Below are 15,154 nucleotides of genomic sequence, written 5' to 3' on the forward strand. Positions count from 1 at the left end.
TCATCACCACGGTGTGTATTTTTTTTAATGAAAAATATTTTGAAAAATGCTCTAAAAGTAAACTTACTAGTGGCAAGAGAATGTGTGTCTGAGATACGAAAAAAGAAAGTTTTGAAGAGTAAGGGAATGATACACATAAACAGGGAGGAAAAAAATGATGGAGAGGGTCAGAGACAAAAAAAAAAATAAAGATGTTAAATTGAGTTTTAACTAGGAACATATCAGATCTGCCTTCATTAAATCAACACATCTGGATTCTGTACCAACAAGATCAAGGTAAGATATTTAGGCATGATAAGAAAAAGAAAACAAAGAAAGCCTTGATTTGATGGTACTGCAAATATTTGGACCAGATTCTATATAAATCTGCAGATAGCTGGATATGAATTTAGTTTAGAAAAATATATTTACTTTGTAGTTGCTAGAAATCTCTCCTGTCTTAGGAAGCTGACAGAGAGATACTACTTCTTAAGCAACGAATACTTACTGAACATCAACAATGCTCTGATTTGCTTAAGAATACCTGAGAATAAGGAGAGCTGGGTAGAGAGAAAAGGGCTCCTGAAACATACCGACAAACTTAATAAGTACAAACCATGTAGGAATATTCTGACTCTTTGGCTCAAAGTTTTGCATATGTTTTTAGAAGAAGGATGAGAAAACATACATTTGAAAGATAATATTTTATGAAAACATTCAGCAAAACTCACATTTAATCTCTGTATTACTTAAAATTACCTTTTCTCTGAGACTTTTCCCTCATTAAAATCTTGCTTGAGCACTACAGATCTTAGGAACACTTTGTAAAATATCACCTTATTTCCTTTTTTTGTATCTTTAAAAAGCACAGTTCAAAAGTTGTGCAGTTGGAGGAATCTCTGGCACCAGGAAAAGCAAACTTCACCGATCATCCTATAAAATCAATTAGCCTGGGTACTACGAGCTCTTATATACTTAATTAGGGCCCTGTGGTGACTGTAGCAATTGATCTGGTTCAACATCAATAAAATAATGGAAATGTACACAGGATAGCCACACCCATGCAAAACCTGTTTTTATAAAGAAGTAAATATCAGATTAAAAATAAAAGTCACCAGTTTTGAATTAGGAAACTGCAAAGTAATGCTGGTGCAAAATTTTTTTTTTTTTTTTTTTTAAGGCCATGCTGCGCAGTGGCTTGCAGGATCTTAGTTCCCCAACCCGTGCCCTCAGCAGTGAAAGCACGGAGTCCTAACCACTGGACCATCAGGGAATTCCCGCTGGTGCAATAATTTATAACAATTAAAAATTTAAGATCAATCTGTTATCTGATGGGATGGATCATCTTTAAAAGTAGCTTAAGTGGTAACAGTTGCAAAAATCACTCACCATGTGGCTAACAGTTGACATAATACTTGATTCAAAATCAAGCAACAAGGAATCCTCGAGAACAAGCTATCCTTTGAAGTATTATAATATGTTGTGTTTCCCTATTTCTGCATGTGCATGTAAGTGTGTGCACGTGTGTTAACACAACATTTTATTGGGAAGTAATGAATTGCGCATGCTGGAGACTATTGCTAACAACATAATCATCTCTTTAAATGCTCTGATTGACTGTAACATCTTAGGAAACCATATGAAAATAGAAAACATTACTATCCCCGGTAATATGCCATGTAGGACAATGATCAGTTGTTATTATTTGCTTAAAAGTAAAATTGCTTTATCAGAAAGGTTACCTAAGTCTTGTCCTGTGACTGTGACAACAAATTAAAAATGGAACTGCTTAAACCTCCAAAATATGCAAAATGGTAACTGAAAGAATATCGCTTTAATGACAGTTAAAACCATCCATCTCCATGGGCTAAATGTAGATACATTTGGAAGCTAACCTTGGCTTTCAGCCTTGAGGTTAGACTTAGTAGGGCTTCTATTGTCATCTGGACAGGTGGCAATAACCTTAGACGGGGATGTCAGAGCCTCCAAAGTCTTCTTTTAGATCTTACATCAAGCTACAATGAACCCTGGCTTCCGAACAAATTCTGAATGCCAAAAAGCAAAGATGAAGGGTTAACTGCTCGTTATTTTTTATTTCTTAGATGCTAAAATATTTTAAAAAGCAAGGACAGCTCAATTTAGATTATAAAAAGGCACTCTGAAGAAAAGCAAATGTGTTCCTGTATTTTGAAGTAGATGGTTAGAAAGCTAATATAGAGCTTGTGGTCTAAATATATCATTCTTTCAGAGGCAGAACATATTGCTGGGGAAAAAAATCCTCTATCATAGGACTTATGGCATATAGTATCTAAAATGTTTTTCCATTTGTTGAATTTTCAATGTTGGAGAATATTATTCAGTAGACCCAGAGAGAAGTCCTAAATTGGAAAAGCAGCTGAGTCCAAGGTCATCTCTCTTGTTTCCAAATATATCTTGAAACAAATGCAAGAAGGGCACTTTGCTGAGTGTTATCTGGACATATATAGTTTCAATCAAATTCTTCAAGAAGTGTCAGAATAAAAGTTGAACATTTGTTTGACACTGCCAAGTCACTAGCAAGTGGGTCTCTTCAAGGGCTGAGGCTCTCCTCAGCGACTTGGCAATTATTACAACATAAAAGAGTTCTTTTTCCTACTCTCAAGAAAAAGAAATCAAGCACTGTTAAACACCAGCTCTGAATTTTTTTCTCACATTTTTGGATGTATAGGAAATCATATAAACTTATAAAAATGTCTCCCAACAAAAATATAACTTTAAAATATTCTGTTTCTCACCTAAACTCCTTTGAATTAGCAAATCTTTTCCATATATCTGAAAACGTGACATGAAACAAAAACGTGATTGTATAGATGAGATGATAGAGAGTTGTAAACTGAATCAAAGAATAAAATGTTGAATCTTTGAGTTAGTGGAAAAGATATTCCTCCAAAGACAATGAAACAAATAACTGGCTTATTGCCTATACTGCTCTCCTTTGTCATAAAAAACAAATCAAACGTAGTCCATGATAGCAGTCTCTCTTGGAGATGATTAATTTGTGATTCTCTACAATGTATGAATCTCTCATTTCATCAAGGGTCCAAAAGGAAGCAGGGATATTAAGAACAACGTCGACAACTGTACCAACTCAAAACCTTCAGCAATTTGGTTTCCAACTCCTTTTCCAGCTTCAACTCTCTTACTCTCTCCAGCCTTGTCTGGCTTGTACCTCAGGGCATCCCTTTCTTGGGGCTTCCTCTTCCCCATGGAGCTCTTGTTCCCTCCCTAAGCCAAATTCTACCCATGCTTCCAGAATGGTTGAAACTTGTACTATCTCCTTCTCTAGCGTGCCTAGACTGCTCCAGCCCACAGTGTTGTTGTTTTTTTTTTTTTTTCCTTTGAATTCCCATAGGACTATTAACTCTTGATCCCATTCCAAAAAGTTAAATTGAAACTTTTAGAGACCCTAAACCCTAAAAAGAGTGTAAGGAAGTCTGAGTTCTGATTTTTCTAATGAAAACTTCTTTGATTTCTGAAATATCAAATATCTGGGGTACATCTGTTTGCCTACTGGATAATCCAGTGCTGTAAACTCCTTCGATTACTGGTTCCTATCCAAATTTTACTCATCTTTCCAGGCCCAGATCATTCCTCCCTCTTTGATGAAGCCTCCTGGACTCCCCTTTGACCTTTTAGTCTTCCCTAGATCTCCATTTTGATTGAACTTTGATAGCACACAAAATTTAGCACTTGGTTATTAGGAGTCGATATATTTGCTGTTGTTTAATGTACTGTTGTTACTCCTGTTAATGACAGGGGCCATGTCTTATACTTTTACTGTACCTTTTCATAGAGTCCAGCTGAATGCCCAGCATATCAAATTACAGAGCACAAGAGCTTAGCACATAATAGGAACTCCTTACCCTGGCCCCATGCAACTGGGTAACTTACTGAGCCATTCTAGACTTGTCATTTCCTGAAAATGCCATGTCCTTAAATGCCTTTCCGTCTTCCACTTTTCTTATACCTATCAAAATATTAACTCATTCTTACAAATCTAGCTCAAGTCCCACCTCTTCCATTAATCTTTCCTCAAACCCCTCTGTTAGAATTAATTGCTTCTTCCTCTGAGCTCCTTGTTCTATAGATAAAAAAAACTTTTCTTTTTGCTGCCTAATATTAGAGTTTTCTAGACTGTGAGCTCTTTGAGAGCAAAAACCGGGTCGTGTTCATTTTCTATTTTAGCACTTAGCACAGTGTCAGGCACACAGAAGATACTCAATAAATATTTGCACATAAGTAAATGAATGAACTTACAAATTCATTCTCCAATTAATCAAGTAATATCTTGCTAATTTCTTTGGTTTAGCCTTGGCATTTTCATAGATGAAGGCAAGAAATGTCCATAAAACTATTCAATGGATTCTGGATTTGACCAAATTAAATAAATTTTGTGGTTTTGCTTAATATTTTATTGTATTTCGATCTTTAAGTTTCATTGCAGCATTGTTCATAAAGTAAAAAACTGGAATCAATCTAAATGTCCAGCAACAGGAGACACATGATTTTAAGACTTTCACAGAGAAAGTTTTAAATTATAACCTATAAAGCTTCTATTTGCTCTGTATCTAAAACTATTGCTTCTTTCATGTATTTACTTGACAATCATTTTTACTATAATTCCCTCATCTGGTTGGTAGAGCTTATTTTTAATCATTTAGTTAAGTAGTAAAGTTTGTTCTTCAGGTACAGTAAGCAAATACATTTAAAAAAAAGCATTATAAGAAGCAATAAAAATAGGGACTTCCCTGGTGATCCAGTGGTTAAGAATCCACCTTCTAATGCAGGGAACGCGGGTTCGATCCCTGGTCGGGGACTAAGATCCCACATGCAGCGCAGCAACTAAGCCCTTGCGCCACAACTACTGAACCCGTGTGCTCTGGAGCCCTTGCACCACAACTAGAAAGAAGCCCGCGCGCCACAACAAAAGATCCTGCATGCCACAACTAAGACCCGATGCAGCCAAAAAAAAAAAATAAATAAATAAATATTTTAAAAAAGAAGCAATAAAAATAATTTCACACATATTATAGTTTATAAATGGACATTAACCTTTATGGATATATACAACCAGTATATTCATGGGTCACACTGCAGGACAACACAGTAGTTAAGAGCACAGGTCTTGGACTCTGGCTCTGCCACAGTTATTAGCTGTGTAATACTGTGAAAGCCTTTCTGTGCCTCAGTTTCGTCATCTATAAAATGAGAATAATAGTATCTCATAGGATTATTTTGAGATTTACATTGATTCATACACATAAAGCACTTAGGACAGTGTCTGGTACACACCAAGTGCTTAATAATGGGTTAGCTGCTAGCATCATCATCATCATGATTATGATTATTATGATTACAGAGCTTCAGATTACAGGGAGTAAAATTTGTTCAATCTCGCTTTGCCTAACTGCTGTTGAAAAAAATTTCTCTTCCTCTGTAAGTCTGCTTCGCTTCTAGAACCAATAAACCAATCAGGCTGTGCTCTTTAACAATGGAACAGGCTCCCTCGTGAGGAGTGAGCTGCACTGCGGTTACTCTACCCAGGCTGAAAGTGATCTGCTACAAGCGTTAACGTCCTGATTTCTGCACTGTAGAGAGGCTGAAAGAGGTCCCTCAAAGGTCCCAATCTAATAAATGACTACATGACTCATTCTGAGGTTCCTTTCAAGCTCCAAAACTCTATGCCTATTTACCAGCTTCTCACGTGCAGTGTTAAGCAGCAGTCTTGCCAGGAACCTGCCATTAACGCTCTGAACTGAGGCGGAAACAAATACTTTCACTGAAAAGCAGAAATCTTTAATTTCCTTCTGTGTTCTGAACAGTGAATTTTGTGTTCTGAAACCAAATTTGGTGACTCAAGTCTCTTAGCAATTCTAGAAAGGAAATTGTGAAATTATCGGTGTTTGCTGAGAAAGTACTTACAGTTTGCCAAAAGAGGGAGCATGGGAGCAGAAAGCATGTTTGTCCAAGTCTTCAAAAAAATACTTGTTTGGATTCTGTGCTTTAGTTTTTGACTTCTTTTGCAAGGATGGGATGAGACTAAATGACAGTTACAGACAATATTCTCTTTTTAAGATTGTCTTCAGACAGAAGGGTCAAAGATTGAAAATAGACACATAACTTTAAACAATCCCTCTCCATTCTCCCCAGACAAAAGTCACCTCATGCCTGGCTGCCACACATCAAATAGCTCTAATTAAACTGCTCTCATTAAAAGGAAAGGGAGGAGGAGCTCAGGCCAGCAGCTTCTCCTGAGTAGGGAAACAATTACATATTTAATAAAAGTACAACTTTATTTCTCTCCTGGCTGCCACGGATTGTTTAAACAGAAGGATTCATTGTATATATAAGCTAGATCTCACCTTTACTACAACAATGGAGAAGTTATTGATATAACCAAGTTTAAGGAAAGTTAATCATCAGGGTGGTGCTAACTTACTCACTTCCTAGGGCTAAACACTCCTTCTTGCCAAGCAAGAGGAATGATATAAGCGCCTAGAACCCTTTGTAGAAACAAGTCTTTGATTCACACTTATTATTAGTCACTAATGTTGGGTGAATGCCTGTGTAAGACAAGGAGGTTTCTATGAGACTAAGACACACATCTCCATAAGAAGTCATTTTTCAATACAAATTTGATTTTTGCCTTTGTAAAGGCAGCTTTAGCGAGTTACCCATTTGTGCATATTTTCAAATTCAATTCAGAAGAATTCTGCAAATTTATATATTTTTAGTTTGAACAACATATTCAGTCTCTTCCTTTACTCAAATTACCAAAAAGTTCTTTGCATTACGTTAGCCTAAAAACTTAAGAAACACACTTGGAAAATTCACAGAGCTTAAAATTTTCCCAAAAAATTATATATGTTACATAAACTAATTATTTGATAGTTTAATGAAATGGCTTCTTTTATTACTGCTGCCTGCTGCATTAAAGCAAAATGATAGAAAATATTAATCTAAAGAAGAAAGTTAAATGTTCTACAGTTTCCTGAGATCTGGTTTAATTTCCACATGCCTTCGAACAATGTTCTAAGACAATTCTGCTACACCTTCTGGACCGGGAAAATACATCATCTTGGATTCAGTTATTAATAGATTTATAACAGAAAAGACATTATCCTATTATAAGATTCTTCTTAAAGGACAACCTTTAAAGTTGGATTATTTACTTAACTAATACAGGAAGCAAGATAAGCAGTGGCCTTTTGAAATTTACAGTTTAAACAGTCAGTCCCATGCAACAGCTGGCAATACTGGGTCCTAGGAGGAGAAGATCTGTGAACGCAGAAGCAGATTTCACAGGCTACATTTTTTTCCTTTATTTGGGCCATCATGTGGAAGACAGATTATTTTCCAAAATGATTAAGTACTCTCATCAATTAGCCAGCTAGAGTATCAATCCTGAAGGAAAAATGTAATAAATTCTTCTTCTGTAAGTGCCAGCTGTCAAAACCTGTCAGAGTTAGTCAAAGCTTTTCAATGTTCCAATCAAATCATAAAATGAGTGGAAAGTCACTGTATAAAACCCATTAAGCTGTGTTACTAAATGTCCAATGTTACATAAAAACTATAAATAACTTTGTACTTTTAGGGCTTTTTTTTTTTTTTCCAATTTGCTTTTCTTAAAATAATAATGATGTTCGGCTTCAGTTAATAAAGTAATTTTGGAGCTGCCTTAGAGTTTAATCCACATACTCTTTCTGTGTGGAATAAAGAAGGCAAGCAATAATCAAATTAGAATTATAAGCATTCCTTGGAGTATCTGTCGCTAACAATTTTAAAAATTAAGAGAAGAGCATCAAAGACAGTGAAGGCTGAAAAAACTAACCATTAGGCTTAATAATCTTACAAATTGACATAACTTTGGGGAATAAAATGCTGTTTCTGGGAAGGGCATCTAGTCTTTTTCAAATATTTGCAAAGGAATTCATACTCTGGTTAAAGGAATATCACTTACTACTGGCTTAAAAATAACAAGGCAGTAGCCAACACTGAACAAATACATTTACCTCAGTGTTCAAAAACTGATTATTGAGTTAATAAGGGTTTGCTTCCACACAGTGAACATAGCCTTTCCTCTTTTAGTACATGGTTGATCTAATAGTTGATCTACGGGCACAAATGAGAATGCTGGTAACGGATATTTGCCCAAATAAGTAGCTAAAGTAAGCTGAGGACCAGATTCAAACCACTTAATAACAATGAAATGCTTCTTTTTTTCTTAAAATATGTTAAAAGAACTTTGTTTCTATACTTTCCTGGTAAGTTCTTCCATATTCTGATGGATCCCATCTCTTTCAGTAATAGCTCCTAGAATTACGAATAATTTCCATGCTAGTAAGATTCTCTGATTACCAAGAAAGACACTTTCTAACAAAAATCAAGAGTAGAACACATGTGGGAACAAAGACACCCAAAGCCATTAATCCAGTTTGTATATTTTGCACAGGGTAGTAACAACTTTCTTCATTAAAATGTTTTTGTTTTGTTTTCTCCAGGATAGCTAAAAAGAAAGAACCCAAGATGGACATGCTAACAATTTGAAATTTGAGTTTTCAAATCTAAAAGAAATTTTGAAAAGTAAATTGAAACTGAAATGAAGTAAAGGGTGGCATATGAATTTAGTATCTTTCTTTAAGGAAAAACCAAAGAAATCTTCAAATACCTTGTCCAGATGAAGCAGAGACTTGGAGGCACTTCGACAATTTCTTATATTTAAAATAATAGTCCCCCAAACCTAAATACTATATTAGACTTTTGGTGAAAATAAGTAATAATCCTTAAATTTAACACAGTACTATAACATGAATACTTACTTAAAAAAGAATAAAAATTTACACTATATAAATTTTAAATAAATAGCCATGATATGTGCACCAAGTTTTATTTGCCTTTAAACAATACAAATAGAACAAATATGTTATTCAAAATAATAAATCTTCTTGAATTTTACAGAAGAAAAAGAAACTGAAGTGAAACTGTAGGAATTGCTGAACTTCAGATAAATGTTTCTTCAAAACAAGAGATATTAATTCCTAAAATATTCCTCTAAAGTTAAAAAAAGATTAAGAAAAACATTAAGCCACTTGGTTATTATGTTAAAAAAAACCTACATGTTTCTTAATGGACATATGTTTACATTTACAGATAGTAAACTCAGTCTCCTGTCTCATAAGACACCACTGATGTCTAAACTAAGCAAAAAAATAAAAGCCTCTTTTTCATATTAAAAACTTTTAAAACCTAAATCTACCTTAACATTATTTTCCAAGAAAACTTAATAGGGAATGGCTAATCTGAAAGCAAAATGTTGTACAAATCACTTTCAAGAAAGGGAATACACCATGGGATTATGCTTATAGCTAGCAGTATCAACTAAAACCCCAAACAATGACACATGAACTCAGAGTATTAGCCGGTCCTCTCCTCCCTCCTGAATTACCTGACCAATGGAAGTTTGGCTTTGTTGTTTCAGAAAGCACTGTTTCTTACATTCCATCAATTGTTCAAAATCACGCCACATTTTCACTTGTTTCATATTTGGACCATGACTTTCTCGTACAGCTTTTTGTTTTTCCCGGAGTTTCTATTGTTAAAAAAAAATCAAGAATAATTAAATCTCATATAGGGATTTACTTCTATTGTTCTAATCAGAAGAATATGGTATGCTTTGTACATCTGATGAATAATAGCTAAGCCAGGTTCTCCTATGATAGATGAAAACAAAGATGATAAAAGTTAACTAAATTTGTGATAGACCTAGGACAACCTGAAATTAAAAAGAACAGAAAAATGTAAAAGAAAGGAAGGGGGGAAAAAATAAAGGGAATCTGGAAAGTGGGGCAGTAACATGGTATATAAAAATATGCAGATTTTGGAAGTCAGAAGACTTGAGTTCCGACTCTGGCTCTGTCACCAGCTGTAAGGAAGACAATTTCTCTGGACTGCAGTTTTCTCAATTGTTAATTAAGGCTAATAATAGGGGTAATTATAAAAGTATCTGCTTTATAAGATTATTTTTTCCACATGACAATAGATATGGAAAAAATTATAAACTACCATGTGTTATATATGTTATTATTATTAAATACTGTATTCTTTCCTGAATCAGTATGCTCTAAGGGTATGCTCTATACCCAAATAAATCAAATTGTATGTAAATATTCCTCAGGGAGAAGGTCTAGTGATATTCTAAAAAGGCCCAAATCCTTATCAGAATTGTTTTTGTAACTACTACCCTATATAGTTCCACCTGCCAAAATTGTTCTACTTACTCACTCTGAAATTATAAATAGGAATAAGAAAATTTTTCAATACATTGCAAAACTATACTTTGGTTCTGTATTATGGCAAATTGAGGAGAGTGACAAAGAAAGGGAGGCACAAAGTCAGAGACAGTGAGAGGAAAGAAAAGAAGGAAGGAAAGAAGAGAAAAACAGAGATGATAGTACACACATAAGGAAACAGTGTGACAGAAATACATACACTGACACAGAGTGTGAGAAATCACCAAGAAGGGCAGAAAAACAAGCAAAGACACAGAAACAGATTACACAGGAACATCTCCATCTTTTCCTCTTTTAGTATACACGGTTGATCTAACAGGTGACCTAAGCACACAAGTGAAAAGGCTGGTCATTGGTACTTGCCCAAATAAGAGGCTAAACTAAACTGAGGCCAGGTTCAAACCGCTTACTAAAGACTGCCCTCTCCACCTATGGTTAATGAAAAGCAAAGTTAACAGCAAATAGCAACAGGAAACAAAACAGAATTAAGAAAATATAATTTAAACATAACAGCAAATTTTTGACACAATGCCTGGCATGAAAATACATCTATTTAAGTCTACGTTACAAATAAAATATCTTACAACAAATATTTTTATCCTCATAAACTAAAACAAAAGTAGTAAGTCAGATCAAGAGTTTTAAGAGTACTGAGCATGATTTTAAGATTAAGGTACTACTTAACTGTAACTTTTCTTATATTATTGGAATAATTTCCTTGTCAAAATCCTAACAACCTATAAAAGTTATTTAAAGAACCAAAGACAGGATGTGGGGACTGTCTGTATCAGAAATATTATGTTACTGTCACTTATTACAGATTTATTTTGTGGATAGTTGCAATGTACAAAAAATACTTGTCACAGATTTCATTGTTCTTAAAAGGAAGAGGTGGTACAGGAGGAGGAAAGTTACAACTTTCAGTACAATATTCCATCTTGGTAAGGCAAATTCTAGTATATGATAGTGTGAATTGTAGCACTATAGCTTGGTCTAATTTCAGAAACTCAGTTGGCATGAGGAGGTCTGTGGATGTCCAGTCTTTGCTGGTTTGGAAGGCATACGCTATTGTCAGTTTCAAAGCCTAGGTATGTTCTGTGTTTGCCTTGAAAATTTAGATCTACTCTAGGAGTGAGAGGATCAAGAAGCTTTGTTTCTTAAATGATACAGCCTGACAATCGGGGCATGAACTAATCAGTGGCTCATTTTGCTGGAACATGCTTGATGTCAGACTGCTGCTACTGCTTTCCCCCAAAATCCTGCAATAAAACACTACACTGGAAGGGGAAAGAATAATCTTTAATCATATTTAGCAATTAAGTTTGGGTCTTTGAAAGGATTCAAGGTTTGACAAATATTTCTCTACACATAGCATCCATCCAGATACTTTTCAAAACAAATGAAATAGAGGAATATTTTCATATAAAAAAACATATATTACTTAACTTATGAAATACCTGGATGAAAGTCAATTATTGACAATCATACTAAATCCTAAAGCCCCCAAAATCTCTAGTTAAAATACTGTACAAATGAATGTACAACTTGATTCAAATACATACGTTCAAATATGAAAATTATTTTTTCCTTTTGAGTATGGCATGTCATTTCATAAATGGAATAAGGTGTACAGAACTCAATTTCTCTGATGAAATGGAAGAATCAGCTTTAATGTTTCTTTTTATTTTTTACTTAGATTAATATGATGGACATTTATTCACAATTCATACAAAAAGAACAGATGAACACTTTTTATAGATATGGCTGATTCCAGGTTTGGGACAGGAAATGTACAGAATGAGCCTTTTGTCCGGAACATTTTGTCATTCCAGAAAATAAAGAAGCCATCAAAGCCTAGTAGGATTGTTTCAAAAGGATTCAGGAGCTCACTTCAAGAGGCTTCCACCGGCCAAACATGGGGCAATTTGAGCATGGATAGGAATCATAATTGCAATTGATTGAAACATATAAAACATGTTAAATCTGGGAGTTATAAAGATACTTTTAAAGGATGATAAAAAATGAACTCATCATTTTGAAAACCAGTAATAAACAAATCAAGCAGTTATTCTGCCTTTCCTATATGACCTGTACTTTAGAGTAACCAAAGAGTTGGTAAGTTGCTCTTAACAGAATTATTCCAGCCAATAAATGAAGAAGGAACAACATAATTAGAATATGACTGTTTTGCAACCTCTAATGAATTAATGGATTGAGGAAGTGATTTTCATTGGCTGCCTACATTACAAAAAGAGAGCTTCCCAAATATTGAATCGTATTTAATCAAGCCTCTAAACCTAACTGCCAATTCACAGGACATACTGGGGACAGAAGAACATGCTAACTGACACTACAGGGAGGCCATCAACAAAGCTCAGAATGCTGGAAAATGACAAATGATCAGTTTTTTTTCTTCCAACAAATAAATTGTAAAGAAAAAAGATGGACTAGTAACCTAGAGAAAAAGGGACTTAAGAAATGTATCAACTAATAGCAATGTATGAACTCTTATTAGGATCCTGATCTGAACAAATAAACCATTAAGAAATTATAAGACAATTGGTGAAGCTTGAACACTGACTGGGTATTGGGTATTATGCAATTATTGTTAAATTATTTTTGGCATGATAATAGTATTGCAGTTATGTTTAAAAAAAGAGTCTTTATGATACATACTGAAATATGACCAGATAAAACAATTAAATCTCTGAGATTTGCCTAAAAATGGGCAAATCTGGGAGTGGGACTATAGATAAAACAAGACTGGTCACAAATTTAATTACTGAAGTTGAGTGATGGTTACATGTGAGTTTTTTACATCATTTCCTCAATTTTTTATTTAGGCTTGAAATTTTCCATAATAAAAAAATTTAATTTTTTTAGTTCTTTTTAAAGTTTTTTTTCAAAAAGACTTTTAAAAAGTCTGCTTAGCAATTACTTCATTGTTTTCTACACTATTTGTTTTTCTGAAGTTCATTGTTAGAATATTACTTACAGGTTTATGGGAGCTAATTCAGCTTTTATGTAAAAGCAGATATATGTAAATATGTTTTTAATAATGACTCAAATGAAAAAATGAAAGTAAGAATGAATAATTTTACTATCACCAATTTATTGAGTCAGACCAATAGCTAAACTGTACAATGCATTAAGACTGAAACAAAGCCATATTTTTCATTTGTACTTTCAGGATGGACAAGCCTATATATATATATATAATCATTTCCAGGCTGCAGACTCAAGAATATTTGAACGTTGAAATTAGACACCCATATATAATCAGTATTTTAAAAGAAAAACTGCAGCCAACAATTTCTAACTCTGATGCTACAAACTTGACACTCCTATTAGAAAAACTAATAAGGAACTTCAATTTTCAATAGTGAAACTAAGTAAAGAAACAGATAAAATGGCGTATAGTGAAGCATGGTTAGCATTCACTATGCAACATGGATTTAAAATCATTGAAGATCAGAATCAATTAGAAAAATCAATTAGTCATTTAAGTCCTGATGTTCAAGGCCCTACCACCTCTTCTACTAGGAGTGGCTCAGAGAACTGAGAAAACAAGACTCAATCACAGGCTCCTATTTTTAGTAGCCCTCATATAAGACTGGCAGGTAGGGAGTGAGTATCTTAAGTTTTTCGATTATTTGTATTAATTGAATCAATGTTTGTAAAGGACTTAGACTAGCCCCTGGCTCATAGTAAGAGCTTTGTGTTTATTAAATAAAATAAATGAATAAGTTTATACTTATCTCATAAGTATAATCCCAGTATTCCCAGATACCTGGGAATAATCTGCAACTTGTAGTTCATTAAACGTGGCATTTTGTTTGTTATGCATGAACTCTTTGTTATTTAAAACTGGATTTCCCAAATGGGACCTAATGAAACTTAAAAGCTTTTGCACAGCAAAGGAAACCATAAACAAGACCAAAAGACAGCCCTCAGAAAGGGAGAAAATGTTTGCAAATGAAGCAACTGACAAAGAATTAATCTCCAAAATTTACAAGCAGCTCATGCAGCTCAATAACAAAAAAATAAAACCCAACCCCAAAATGGGCAGAAGACCTAAACAGACATTTCTCCAAAGAAGATATACAGATTGCCAACAAACACATGAAAGAATGCTCAACATCATTAATCATTAGAGAAATGCAAATCAAAACTACAATGAGATATCATCTCACACCGGTCAGAATGGCCATCATCAAAAAATCTAGAAACAATAAATGCTGGAGAGGGTGTGGAGAAAAGGGAACACTCTTGCACTGTTGGTGGGAATGTAAATTGATACAGCCACTATGGAGAACAGTATGGAGGTTCCTTAAAAAACTAAAAATAGAACTACCGTATGACCCAGCAATCCCACTACTGGGCATATACCCTGAGAAAACCATAATTCAAAAAGAGTCATGTACCAAAATGTTCATTGCAGCTCTATTTACAATAGCCAGGACATGGAAGCAACCTAAGTGTCCATCATCGGATGAATGAATAAAGAAGATGTGGCACATATATACAATGGAATATTACTCAGCCATAAAAAGAAATGAAATTGAGTTATTTGTAGTGAGGTGGATGGAGTTAGAGTCTGTCATACAGAGTGAAGTAAGTCAGAAAGAGAAAAACAAATACCTTATGCTAACACATATATATGGAATCTAAGGAAAAAAAAAAAAAAAAAAAGGTAATGAAGAACCTAGTGGCAAGACGGGAATAAAGACACAGACCTACTAGAGAATGGACTTGAGGATATGGGGAGGGGGAAGGGTAAACTGTGACAAAGTGAGAGAGTGGCATGGACATACATACACTACCAAACGTAAAATAGATAGCTAGTG

At 34.4% G+C, this 15,154-nt stretch overlaps 1 protein-coding gene across 6 annotated transcripts in view; it reads right to left on the bottom strand.

Moving 5' to 3' along the window:
* Window positions 1-9,209: 9,209 nt before the first annotated feature.
* The window catches only part of IFT81 (intraflagellar transport 81), an 88,999-nt gene continuing 83,054 nt past the window's right edge, over window positions 9,210-15,154 (bottom strand). For 5 of the 6 annotated variants that reach the window (XM_061169527.1, XM_061169529.1, XM_061169528.1 and 2 more), the window contains one exon: window positions 9,210-9,607. In XM_061169527.1, coding sequence (XP_061025510.1) covers window positions 9,425-9,607 — 183 coding nt within the window. In that variant the 3' untranslated portion in view covers window positions 9,210-9,424. The remainder of the gene's footprint in view (window positions 9,608-15,154) is intronic. The other variant, XM_061169531.1, reaches the window with a different exon arrangement.

The sequence above is a fragment of the Eubalaena glacialis genome, chromosome 15, assembly GCF_028564815.1.
Source record: "Eubalaena glacialis isolate mEubGla1 chromosome 15, mEubGla1.1.hap2.+ XY, whole genome shotgun sequence".
NCBI lineage: Eukaryota > Metazoa > Chordata > Mammalia > Artiodactyla > Balaenidae > Eubalaena > Eubalaena glacialis.